Genomic DNA, 14,378 nt, shown 5'->3' on the forward strand with positions numbered 1-14,378 from the left:
AAAATGCATCTGACGCTACTGCTGCCTTTAATATAATGTAATTACCCCAGGGGTCGCAATCCAATAGAACTAGTAACTATAAGCTACTATAGTAACTATATAGTATATAGTAACTATAAACGAATATTTTTATTTTCAGTATAGTTATGGATAAAATATGTTAATTCTTATGGTTTAATAAAAATAGATAGATTTTTGGAAATCACCAGGCGACCCTCCTTCATTGCCCCGCGACCCCTCGGGGGGTTATTTAGCTATTCTCATCCTCCATTTACAGCAAAAACACTCACTCCAGTGAAATATCTCCACTCCTTCACATTGACCTCAAACAAATGCGTTTAATCCAAAAAAATGTCATTAATGTCAGCCAAAAGAAAAAAAGAAAAATGTTTAATGCCTTGTTCAAGTTTCTAATAGCACACATTTTAGTAATACCAGTGCCAAAGACAATTATCAGAATACCAAATTATATTTAGATGTGGACGAAAATATTAACACAAATTTGACTGAACGTATAAGTGAACACAGTGTTCAGCATAACCGAGTACACCCCACTTTGAAAATGAACATTTTTATCTATTTATTAGTGAATATAGGCAACGTATTTTGGTGCATTTAAACAAAACGGATTTATTAAACGGATATATTTATTAAAATTATATTTTAGTTACCAAACATATTGGAAAAATAGAAAGATAATTGTCAGGGTTCTGCCACTCTGGTCTTATAAATTCTTGTTTTGGTTGCAGAGTACGGACACTAGTTCTGTCTTGTCCTGTCCTTTTGTGCTCGGCTCAAGTTTTCTCGGGTCGAGCACTTGTTTTTTGTCATTGTGTTTGTCTCTGGGTGCACGTCGTCGTGACTGCGCGCTCCCGCTTGATGCGGGCACAGGAGCTCTGTGTGTGCTTGGGACATGCGCTCTACTCGTGTTTGTGTTTTGTTCTGTCAGCATCGCACTTCGTTTCATTCTCAGCATCCCAGTCTGGTTGGTTTTGGTTTCGTTTGGCGCTGAGATTGAACATGCGTGTTGATTATGTGTGAGCGCACTGTAAGGTGTTTTAATTTATCGTGTGCTCGTGTCTTGCGTCTATTTGTGTTTGTGTTTGTGCTTTGTCCAAGCACGTGGAGCTGTGTTTACATTGTGGCCGCATGCTTTAGTCTTGTCCTTTATTGTGAATGTGCGGTTAATGAGTTCTCTCATTGGCTTCATGTTCTTGTCGTTTTATGTAAGCACATGACTTGTGTTGTCTCGGTGTCATGTGCTCTCCTGTTTATTGTCTAGCTCCACCCTCCTTGTTAACCCATTATTAATTATTTATGTTCATCTGTTTGTGTTAATTTACTTCTGCTTATATTCTCCTCATGTCTGCTGTCCTGTGCCAGTTCGTCGTTGTATGTCACCTTGTCCTGATGTTTTCCAGTCCTGATCCCTGCCAACCTGCCCTGTCTGGTTTGTCTTGATTGTTTATTTGTTTTATTAATGTTTTCCCCCTTGGGTAATTTATTTTGCTGTTTATTTTATTTTATTATTAGTAAAACCCATATTATTTCTGCACTTGAGTCCTCGCTCCTTTTCCCCAACCTCTGACCGTGATAATAACACAATTAAATTTGAGCAAAAAAGTGCAAAAATAAAATACAACTTATAAAATTTCAACTAAATTTTTTGATTTTTTCAAATTTTCACAACTGACCAACTCATTCATGTAGTAATACAACAACAGTAAAATAAACAAATTACTCAATTACTGTAGTTTTTACACTAAGGTATGTTACATTATACCACCGATGACTGTAGTAAAATGCAAGGTATTAAGAAGCATTTACATTTATCGTATTTTAACTATCCTTCACCCACCCACTCGTTTCAAACAAGGATCGAACCAGCAATTCCTGCATGTGAGGCCAATTCTCTAGGAGGAGGCTATGTGAGTGATACTTTTGGGCTGCGATCCGTTAAACACTTTACTATGGTATGCAGTGATTTTCTTTAAAGATAGTTGTAAAAAAATACGCTTATTCACTTTAGTATGGTTCAAAACCTTTTTACTATAAATTACTATTGTATTTTAGTTGAATTACTGGTGTGTGGGACCGGTGCAGTGCAGTAGAAATGTATGTAATCAACACCTAATCTCTCGCTATACACTTTACTAACCCAGGCAGGTGTTTAAACTTTTGAATCAAAATTTGAAGCAGTTATGTGGGTATAGGTGAAAATGAAGCTTTCGACGTCACTGATCACGTGATGATGGCAAAACGAATCAAGCTCCGGTACACTGCTTCACTGCTAGATGTATCGTTTTTTTGATACATGCTTCAAAGCCTCTGCGCACAACATCAGATCACTACTGAGCACTGTAGTTGTAGTGAGTTATATTTCCACTGCCATGGAAACACATATCAAAGGAAACTGATGATAAGTACAGTAAACAAGCTGTACTGGCTAGAAGAGCAATGAAAACCACAAAAGTCTCACCTTGGCAATTTTTATGAAGTGGCCCAATATCTCAGCTCGTATTTTCAGGGTCTGAGCTGTCAATATCTCCCTCACTGCCCAGAAACTGACCTATGAGAAGAAAAAGGTCAAATGTAAACTAAGATCCACAATCCACCAGTACCATTTCATATTTGCAGCACACAGTATAACTCAGATTTATTACAGTATGTTCAAACTATTACAAACTCATAAAAAATACTGATTAATTAGGGGGAGTGAAATCAAGAAATTATCATGAAAGTACTGTAACAACACAATTTAATATGCTTCAAAAGACCGAAAACTCTTAGAAATAGAATAATGCATCAAAACAGAATCTCCTTTTTCTTTCCCTTTTTTCATTCTGGAAATAATTGAAACTTCCTTTTGTTGATGATGACATTAAAAAGACTCAAATGGCAAATGTAATTGCAGAGCTCAAATGGCTGCTTATATTAATGTTCCAAGACATTTAAGCTTTGCCAAAACGAAATGCCATGTAAATAAAAATGATATTCATTTCTACAAACCTTCTGACCTTCAGAATGATGTATTTATAGACATATTTTCCAGCGGGAATAAAGAAAGTGTTGTGCATTAACAGTAAGTGTGTGTGAATCAATAAATTTATCAGAGCATTATACTGTGTATGTGCGTGTGTGTTTGCGTGTGTGTGTGTGTCGCATTCAACAGAGGCCAAAGCCACTACAGCTATTGCGTCTGAATACTAACCTAAACAATTTAATATTTGTTTGGTTTTTATTTTGATAAAATACTAAACCTCACAATATTTTCAAAAACACATATAACATACCTTATTTATCATATCAATTACAAATAATGGAAAAAAAAAACACATCACGAGAGAGTGCACTTCAATAAATGATAAGAAAAAAAACAAACAAAAACTGAAGAAGCTTACTGGGGAAAACATGCTTCGGCCTACATTTTTCCAATACATAAATTAGGGATGCTCCGATCGATCAGCAGGAGATCGGTATCAGCCAATAATCACATTTAGTGACTCAATCTCATAAACCGATCGCAAGTGTTTATGAGTTTACAAGCAGAGGAGATGTACGGGCACACCTGTATATTATACATCAGCAGTTAAATTATGCAAGGATATAAATGATGCAGGGGGGGGTGAGCGATTGCTGCATGTCACAGAAGCTAAAATACATACAGATGCAGTGCAAACCCTGTTTTTATAGTTTATCTTTTATACAGAGTGACAGCAGATCAATACACTCACTACAGTTTGACAAATATTGCAGCTGTTGGACAACATAATGCACTTTTCAGGTTTTTTAGGCGAGAATGTAGTTGTTTAGATTGCAACTTTGCAGTTTATTTATAAGGACTGTGAATCTTTTAAATAATAATAATTTCAGAGATACAAGGCAGCAGCATCCAATAGTCTGTGCGAGGACGTTGTCCATCCACAAGATGGCGACAAAGATAGCATAATAAGCCCTTAGAGAGGAGAAAAACAAATAATTTCTAACTGCAACTAATCAAATCATTAAACTTGTAAGTGACATTCTGAGTTCATCTCTCTCTTTGTGCTGTATTTATACCATAGTAATTGTAGTGTATTGAGTGTAAGAGGGGATTTGCATATCAGGAATGTATGTATTTGTTGGCTACTCTATGTATTACCCTGAGTTGGCCATATGTTTGTTTCTAATGTGTCTCCTGTTTTCTTTACTGCAGACTAGTTCAGTAAAAAGAAAGAAAGAAGAAATACCTCCATGTGTTTAGCGTTTTTCCTTAAAAACACAGCAGTAGTCTGGTAGTGATTGCGCTGCTTTAGCTTTTTCAGGTTTAATTATTATGATCTCCCAAATGTAACAGTAAAATACTGGGAAATCTCTGCAGACTGATGACATCTCATGCCATTCAGCCTTATAATCTTAAAATGTGAGCAAAATCACCTGTTTTGTCATCATTTTAGACATTACGTTAGCGAATTATTAAAATACTAGCTCTAAAATGGCGTTTGGGAAGTAGCAACGGTTTCTGCTGTTTTGACGTCAGCTGCAGATGTAAAGGAATGGCAGAAAAAAAGAAGTTCCTTATACAAAAGGTTTTTTTTTTCTTCTTTTTTTTATATACATGATTATGTCGTCGAACTGTTGTATAAACGCAATATCACACTCGTAGCAGTGAGATATCGCTGTATATGATCACTGGTAAGCCCCTAAGCGACATGCCTACCACCAGTGAAGGTCTTTAATTCATGCCCAAAGACTTTTATTCAAGATCACATTTAATATTACAAAGTTACAGATAAAAACAATGTAGAATAATACATTTTGTAATAAATAATCCTAAAGTGTAGCGCAGCATAACATACCTGGTTGAACCTCCTTGTGAAGGCCACAACATTGGGTGACAGGCTGTGCTTCTCCTTCTTGTTCCATCCACAGCTCGCCAACTCCTAAACAGCCAAACAGTCAGTTTAACCTTTAAACTATGTTTTTAAAGTGCACTTTTTAAAGTTTCAAGTGACATTAAACTAGTAGTTTTTATCTACACTACTGTTTAAACTCTGAGGTACTGAAATAATCTGTTAACAAGGTTACATTTAAATGAAAAATACAAAAAATGAAATGTTACGATTTAATTGTACTATTATTACAATTGAAATGAATTAATGTTTTTATATTTTAAAATATAAATCCTTCCTGTGATAACAACAGTGCATTTTCAGCATTATTACTAAAGTCTTCACTGCCGTATTCTTCAGAAATCATTTTAAATTAAACAAATGTGTTTATTATTGGCCTTCGCAAATAACATAACTATACCAGTCTTAGATAGTATGATTTAGAAATGATTTCTAAATAAATTGTAGGACCATGAGAATAGAGAACAATGAATGCACACAACAAAAGAACACATCTGCAGTCTTCATCTCATTGACAGAAGAGCTCTATATGTGTCTTTATATGGTTCTAAGCCTCTTCAGATTCACAGAACTATGAGACTACCAACACTTTTATAGTTTTGTGCAGACTAGAAGCAGATGGAAACATTCGAAGGCATTTCAGTTTCCACATGGACTAAGTGGAGTTTCGTGAATAAGCAGCTCAGTCTAAGTATGGTACCTTACCAAAATATTTTAGGTCTGTTTGCTAAGTCATCACTTTAAGCCACACTTTTTGTTGGAACTGAACAGGGACTCAAAGACACATAGTGCAAAAGCTATTGTTTGGTTACTTACTACAAAAGTACTGTAAATATTGTTTTATTTTAATTTTTTTCTTATGATGTGTAAATAATTTCTTCAAGTTCTTGTAGTTTCAGTGTTAAGTGGCACCTAAATCAGTACTTAACCCTAAAAGTGAGTAAAATAAAATGATCAGGGCCCAGTCATACAGTAATTTGGAAGTAATTATGGAATACATTTGACTCCTTTATAGGTGGTCTGCCTGTCTGGTTTTGACTTTGAAAGATACAGCATTTTTAAGTGAAAATATCAAGGAAAACCTTGATTCTGTATGATAGAACTGATTTAAAGCCTTTATACTTCACACATTGTCTTTCATTCTGACTCCATCATTTCTGTATAATGTCTGCAATTGAATACAACAGCACAGACAACTACTCCATGCAAAAAGAGACTGTCTGCTCACGTTACTCACACAATACTAACAATTTAGTGGACGTTATAGAACCAACGTACATCTGAAAGCTATTAATCCAGTTGCCCGTGTCAACTTCACGAACATCTCTTTTTAGAATCCGCAATAATCCCTGAAGGATGCAGATGAAATATTGATGAATGAACGTGTGTGCATGTGGTCAAACGCAAAAATGTACTTATACTAAAGTTTCCACTGGCCAATGAAACCTAGAGCTCAACAATAACAAGACCACTCTCCATGTCAAATATGTCAAGGTTGGAAAAACTGAGTGTAACATACAAGTCCTGAATTAGTGGCTGGGAAGGTCAAACTCAGCATTTTTAAAATTAGCTCTTTTCCAGTGGGAACTCCCTCTGTAGGCAAATTAAATCAATGTGTTTCACACTCCAGTCTTCTACCTCGATAGATGTTTTGTTAAATTTCATAAAATCAATTAACTGAACAATTTATGAGTGCAGAAAGCTGCCGCAATGCAAACACGTCTAAAGGAATGAGGGGAAGATTCATTTTGACATAAAACAAGTTCATACTCCACAAATCACATAATTTCCCTGAACACCAATTAAAGCACTTTAAGTCAAAAACTGACATTCTGTAGCCATAAAACCACTGGCAACCTGTTGAGTATAAGCAGATAAACATGACAGCGCTGTCAGCTGTGAAGAAAACCCATTTTCACCCATGACTGAAGAGACTCCAGGGGGAGGAAGAGGTATTTTGCTTTGCTGTTTCCTAAACCCAATCCCGAAGTCAGAAAATGTTTTGGAATGATAAATAGGTACAAGAGAGCCAAAATACACTAACTTTGCAGTCTAAAGGATGCATTCCTCATATCGGTGGGTTTTAGATGATAAAATAACAGTAAATGAAACAATTTAAAACATGAATTAATAATTTATCTTAGATAATTTTCGGGCGTAAAGGTGGTGCAGTGGGTAGCACAATCGCCTCACAGCAAGAAGGTCGCTGGTTCGAGCCTCAGCTGGGTCAGTTGTCATTTCTGTGTGGAGTTTGCATGTCCTCCCCGTGTTCGCGTGGGTTTCCTCCAGGTGCTCCAGTTTCCCCAACAAGTCCAAAGACATGTGCTATAGGTGAATAGAGTAGGCTAAATTGTCCATAGTGTATGATTGTGTATGGATGTTTCCCAGTGATGGGTTGCAGCTGGAAGGGCAACCGCTGTGTAAAACATATGCTGGATAAGTTGGCGGTTCATTCCGCTGTGGCGACCCCTGATTAATAAAGGGACTAAGCCGAAAAGGAAATTAATGAATGAATTAGAAAATTTCCCTCTTTTTCCTTGGTGTGATACTCAAGAAGCATGGTGGAGACATAAATAAATAATCTTAGTTCATTTTCTAAATTCTGAATCAAATCTTTCAAATCAAATCTTGTTGTCAAAATTAATTAGAATAAAAAATTAGAATTTAAAGAAATCTCTAAAAGATTTATGTATATTCCTGCTAGCAAAGCTTAATGTCTTCAGTGTAACATGATCCATTAGCAATGAATTTAATATTTTGATTTGGTGCTCAAGAAATATTTCTTTTTATAAATCATGTTAAAAACAGTTGTGCTGATCTATGATAATATGACTGGCCTGTCTGCAGTCCTGACCTGTCTCCAATAAAGAATGTGTGTCAAATTTTGAAGCACAAAATGCGACAACAAAGAACTTGTACTGTTGCCCACATTAAGACGTGTGTGCAGGAAGAATGGGACAAAATTACACCTAAAACACAACATCAATTGGTGCCTATTTATGCACAGTATATTTGTAGAATGTGTATGTTCGCCCCTTATTCGTGTGGGTTTGCTACGGGTGCCCTGGTTTCCCCCACAGCCCGACATGCGGTATAAGTATGAATGGGGTATATGCACACACTTTTAATTTTCAGCCAGCCAGCCAGCCAGACGGCTTCTGGTCTTCCCACTACAAAATCGCCACATTTTAAAATCTGTATGTTTTTAAAATCTGCTTAATAGATATTTGATATAAAGTGGGTCTCAGACAACACAAGAAGAATTGCATTAAATTCCATTTTCCTACGCCATCTCTTTAAAATATGACTATTTATTTGACCTCTGTATTTTGAATGGAGTTTTCTGCGCTTGTCTGCTGATCCTAATGGCGCTAGCAGTTCCATGGTCTATCATCTTGTTTTATGCTTGAACATCTAAATGAATGCTTAAGTTTATTTAACTGATTGTATTTTAATTACATTAAGATGCTGTAAAAGAACCTTATAAAATTGAAAAGTGTCACATTGAGCTTTCACTTGAAGTTTATTATTGGCTGAAAAACAGCTGTGCATATACCCCATTGAATAAACTAAATTGTCCATAGTGTATAAGTGTGTGTGTGATAGAGTGTTTATGTGTGTTTCCCAGTACTGGGTATCGACTGGGCATCCGCTGCATTAAACATACAGTATGCTGAAATAGTTGGTTGTTTTTTCCACTGTGGCAGTCTCTGAATTAGAAACTAAGCCGAAGGAAAACGAACGAACAAATGAATATTGTAAGGATTTAAATAAAAAATATTATGTAAATTTACTGCATCCCTGGACTTTTTTATACTCTGAACTATAAAAAAATATTTTATTCAGTAAATAAATTAAAAGAAACTGACTCTAAAACTTTGTGCTCTATTTTATACTTAATTATATAAATAAATGCTTACTGGCATGGTTATTGAAAAATTGTCAAGATGTTAACTATTAATGCAGCTTTGTGGAAAAACAATAAATAGCAATAAACCCGTGGCCTTTTAAAAGTGATCCACAGTGAAATATCTGTGGCTGTCAGTGAGAAATGATTCCAACATAAAGAGATTCAAATCCACACTGACTCATTAGTGCACACGGCTTCCAGACTCATGCTATGTGATGATGATGTCATGCTAACTAAGAACCTCAAAAATGTAGGTCAATGGGCATCATCACACTGTAATGAAACTTACATCGATTACAGTAATTCACACAGAGAAAGAAGATCAAACAATCCTGACTAGCTCCTGTTCCAGTAAATGTTTTTATAAACGCACTGGCTCATTTCTCAGAAAAAGGCAACAGATTCACAGGAAGGTGACCCTGAATGGAACCAAACGATTCCAGACGTGAAGTGTTATAAAATCAGAAGAAGAATAGTAGCCTGTTTAGGACTTATTGTTAGGACTGGTTAGGACTAAAAGATTCCCAAACAGTTTTCTGCTCAAATGTGACGCCATCTTTGAGTAAACTGCCTGGAGAGACCTAGAAGAAGCCTAGCTAACATTTCTTTCTAATAAAAGAGAACATTGCTTTCTCACCATAATCATATTCGCCAACCTGATTTCACCAAGAAGGACATGTTCCTGGATTAATGTTGATCCTGGATTAATATTCCAATTAGCCAATCAGAGTTAAGGTATTTGTTTGTCATTTATATTAAATTTTGGCTTACTGTTAGGTTTATGCACTTCTACATGATTGTTATAAAGCTATTGTTCCCCTCTTAATTTACAGCTACGGTTGGGTTTAAGGGTAAGGAATAGGTATGGACTACATTTTCGAACAAAAATGATGTTCTAGTATCAACACAGATGTTAATCCAGGATTGTATCATACTTGGCAAAATTATGACGTGCTAATCATATTAACCATAGGATGAGATACAACAGCTCCTCTTTATATGTTTCTGTGTCTCAAGTCCTGCTGGTAATTTAGTATTGATGAATTGGTAATTTTGTCACCTTGGAATTATAAGGTTCTATCTGCGTTCTAAATGATTTTGAGATATTGAGCTTCAAAGTTTTTGCATTCCATATAGTAAACATTATGTGTGTAACAATTGTTTTTTTTTTATAAAATGTCTTAAAATGTAAAACGACTTATGAAAAAATATCCCATAATGTAAATAAGTTGTCATTTAATAAGAATGTAAATAAGTGACAACAACACCAAGTCCATTCAAGTCACTCCAGTCAGACGAACAAAAATATTGTGTTGTAAATGCACTTTAGATAGTTATAGTAAAGTAAAATAATAAAAATAATAATTAATTAGCTTCATCAATCTGTATACATCTTTTCATCACCACATCTTCAACTGTAAATCCTAGGGCTAAAAGAAAACTGTCAAATGTCCCCTTCGTATGCTCAATTCTTTCCATCATGGCTGGAAAATTTATTGATGTATGATGGCGTTTACCTGTGCCAGGTTTGCTTCTCATCTCATCGCATTTTACAGTATTGATTTTGATTTTTCAATATTGATTCTGCTATACTTAACTATTGAATGTTTTCCTGCATCAAGTTTAATTTATGTGCTGGTTTGTTTCCTTTGATGAACAAAATTTAATCAAATGACTGATAAACTAATCAACCTCTCAAACTTTGCCTTTAAAAATATATCATGCTGACTAATATATAGTCACACCTAGGTATGGGACAAAAACCAGTTTCAAGGTTTACAATGATTTGGAAAAGTCAAGGTTTTAAAACCACAAAAAAAAAAATTCTGTTATACTATTCCTAAGGTATTTTAAGGGGTTTTTTGTGTTGAAAAGGAATCTGTGTTTTTGAAACTAATGAATCAACTAATGTGATATTTTTATCCAAGGTTATCATACCATCAGAAACTTATACCGACCCATGCCTAGTCACATCTGAAGTTATTTACACCCCTGTGGGTATAAATAATTTCGGGCTTGACCTTATATATGACTAATTTAATCATGAGTATGTGTGAGCTCTGTGTGGAGTTTGCATGTTCTCCTCGTGTTTGCGTGGGTTTCCTCCAGGTACTCCGGTTTCCCACACAGTCCAAAGACATGTGGTAGGTGAATTGGGAAAGCTAAATTGTCCGTAGTGTATGTGTGAGAATGAGTGTGTATGGATGTTTCCCAGTGATGGGTTGCAGCTGGAAGGTCATCTGCTGTGTAAAACATGTGCTGGGTAAGTTGGTGTTTCATTGCGCTCTGGCGACCCCTGGTAAATAAAAGGACTAAGCCAAAAAGAAAATGAATGAATGTATGAATTATGAGTACATTTGCATCTCCTAGATGAATTTTCTATAATTATATATATATATATATATATATATATATATATATATATATATATATATATTATTATATTATTATGTTACACAAACTATATTTGTATGTGTATTTAGGGGACAAATTGTCATGAAATACTCCCACTATACCTACATTATGTTTGATTGTCTCTGCCTTTTGAATCATACATTCAGACAGCTTTAATAATCATTAACAAAATTACTGTAAATCTAATTTCCATAGTTTTTGTGTTTTTACTTTACTCTTATATAAACTATAGCATGAAACACTGATACAGTATAAAAGACATTTGACTGGCTACAAACTCTGAAAGGCATTGATGTATTCAGTTATTCTTTTCATTATTTTGTGCAAAAATGTTTAGGATACATTAAAATTAGATTAATAATTTTTTAACTCTACTGTGTCATTTTAGTGAATGTCTCATTCACAATTTAAAAACAAAAACATGATGACAATACATACAGTACAAATCTGTTTTAGACATTTGACTCCTGGTTTAAGGTTAGCATTTTGAGCTTAAGCACAAAATGGTGTAAAATGTCAACTCTGTAAGTAGTTATTAAGAATGTGTTGAACAACAATTACTCAAGCATTTTATATTATTTTTACACTAATAATGGTTTCAGTTTATTGTAAATTACACATTTGTTGCATAAATTCCACTTCAAGAAAAAAAATGAATGGAAAATGCTTGAAATGTGGCACCACGGTGGTTCGGTGGTTAGATTGTAGACTAAGCCGAAGGAAAATGAATGAATAAATGTAACCGCAATTCTGACCATCATCTTTAGATCACTGCAAGATTACACAGAATGACTGTAAAACATATGCGGGAATAGTTGGCGGTTCATTCCGCCGTGGCGACGTCAATAGCAGCTAACCTACTAAATACATTCATTCATTTTCTTTTTGGCTTAGTCCCTTTAGTAATCTGGGGTTGCCACAGCAGAATGAACTGCCAACCTATCGCAGCGGATGCCCTTCCAGCTGCAGCCCATCACTGGGAAACATCCATACCCATACATTTACACACATACACTACGACCAATTTTTAGCTTATCTAATTCACCTATTACACCTGTTTTTGGACTTGTGGGGGAAACCAGAGCACCCGGATGAAACCCACACAAATACAGGGAGAACATACAAACTCCACACAGAACTGCCAACTGACCCAACTGGGGCTCGAACCAGCAACCTTCTTGCTGTGAGGCGATCGTGCTACCCACTGCATCACCATGCTGCCCACTAAATACTTTAAATAAATAAATAAAAATTCCTCTGAAAGCAGTCACTCACAAAACCTGTATTAAACTGTAACATGCATTGGCTGACGTGTTTTCATTATCTGTGTAAAAACATCTCTCTGATCCTGGTCCAAACCTATCATATCTGTTATAAGCGCCATTCCATTGTCGTCTTCACATAAAATGTTAATTAAGGAAAGTACTGAGGGCTCGGTAACTCAGAGCAGAGGGTAAGCTCTGGTTAAAGTAATGGAAGAATGTGTAGTTCAATGCTGTGGGCACTGCGGTCTGAGTGTGTATGTGTGCCATTAATGCACTGCTGTAGTGCCACGTCACACTACGCTGGAGCACTAGAGAGCACATGAGATCAGTTTACAGCTGTGGCTCCATAAACACAGAGGATGTGTATTTAGTTGCCATGGACAACGCTCTTACCTCAGGCTGGATCGCTTTGAACACAGGAGCATCCATCAAAGTGATCTGACTCTGCAAAATAAATGAGAAAGGGTAAAAAGTTGTATATGCAGTTTAAAAATGACACTTAAAAATAAGCACTGTACCATAATTGAACACTGTTCCAAACATGTGTGATTTTATTCCATAGAACACAAAATGATATATTTAGAAGAATAGCCATGCTGCTTGGATTTATTTAAAAAAAGTGGACCAAATCCAGTGCCGTGACATGTCATCCTTATTTTCTACAGGGAAAATGTAAACGTTGATAGTGGGTAAACTATTACATTATGGGATTATAGAATGGGTCTTTATCTCACATAAGTGTCAAGTTTTGATTGTATTTTACAAACATTCTACTGATTTCTTAAAAGTGAAACTTTTTTACAGTGAAAAATGTTACATAATGACCTTTATTGGAAATAAGTGGGTTTCTATAAATATAAAAATTGAATGGGTAATTAAAGGCTTCCCTTGAACTGACAGATTATATTTATGAGATGGAAAGTTGAAATTTCATAACCATTCTCCACTTCAATTCAGAGAAACAGACTGTCATAAATCCGTATGAAAAATGATCTAATAATATATTCTGCCACAGTCTGAAAATATTTGACTTGACTTAGATTATAACATGTTTGTAGTAGTATGTGGATATAACTAACTGGCAAATAGCTGTAAAAAAAAATCCATATGAATCAAACAACCTAATTCAAGTCTTCAAAAGAGGCATAATCACTTACTATAAAAGATAAAAGTCAGTAAATTTGTCAATTACTTTACTTTTATAGCAAGTAAAGTAATTAAGTTAAATTATTTGATTCATATGGATTTTTTTTTTGTTTAGTTGCATATAATTAGCTGCAGCTTTTATATCAAACCCATAGAAATGGGTATTTATATACAGTTGAAGAATTATTAGCCCCCTTCAATTTTTTTATTCTTTTTAAAATATTTACTAAAGGATGTTTAACAGAGCAAGAAATTTTTCAAAGTATGTCTACTAATATTTTTTTCTAATGTCTTATTTGTTTTATTTTGGCTAGAATAAAAGCAGTTTTTAATTTTTTAAACACCATTTTAGGGACAGAATTATTTGCCCCTTTAAGCAATATTTTTTCTCGATAATCTACAGAACAAACCACTGTGATACAAAAACTTGCCTAATTACCCTAACCTGCCTAATTAACCTAATTAACCAAGTTAAGCCTTTAAACGTCACTTTAAGCTGTATAGAAGTGTTTTGAAAAATATCTAGTCAAATATTATTTACTATCATCATGGCAAAGATAAAATAAATCCGTTATTAGAAATAAGTTAATAAAACTATCATGTTTAGAAATGTGTTGAAAAAATCTTCTCTCCGTCAAACAGAAATTGGAGAAAAAAATAAACAAGCGGTCTAATAATTCAAGGGGGCTAATAATTATGACTTTGACTTCAACTGTATGTGTGTGTGTGAGTTTAATCAGAAAGTAAAGC

The 14,378-nt window shown here is 34.9% G+C and overlaps 1 protein-coding gene across 1 annotated transcript in view; it reads right to left on the minus strand.

Moving 5' to 3' along the window:
* ralgps1 (Ral GEF with PH domain and SH3 binding motif 1) overlaps nt 1-14,378 on the minus strand; it is a 191,336-nt gene that overhangs the window by 156,116 nt on the left and 20,842 nt on the right. Inside the window, 3 exon segments of the mRNA NM_001100146.1 lie at nt 2,480-2,569; nt 4,839-4,922; nt 12,876-12,926. Of these exon segments, the coding sequence (NP_001093616.1) occupies nt 2,480-2,569; nt 4,839-4,922; nt 12,876-12,926 (225 nt within the window).

Source organism: Danio rerio, chromosome 8, assembly GCF_052040795.2.
Source record: "Danio rerio strain M-AB ecotype USA chromosome 8, GRCz13ab, whole genome shotgun sequence".
Classification (NCBI taxonomy): domain Eukaryota; kingdom Metazoa; phylum Chordata; class Actinopteri; order Cypriniformes; family Danionidae; genus Danio; species Danio rerio.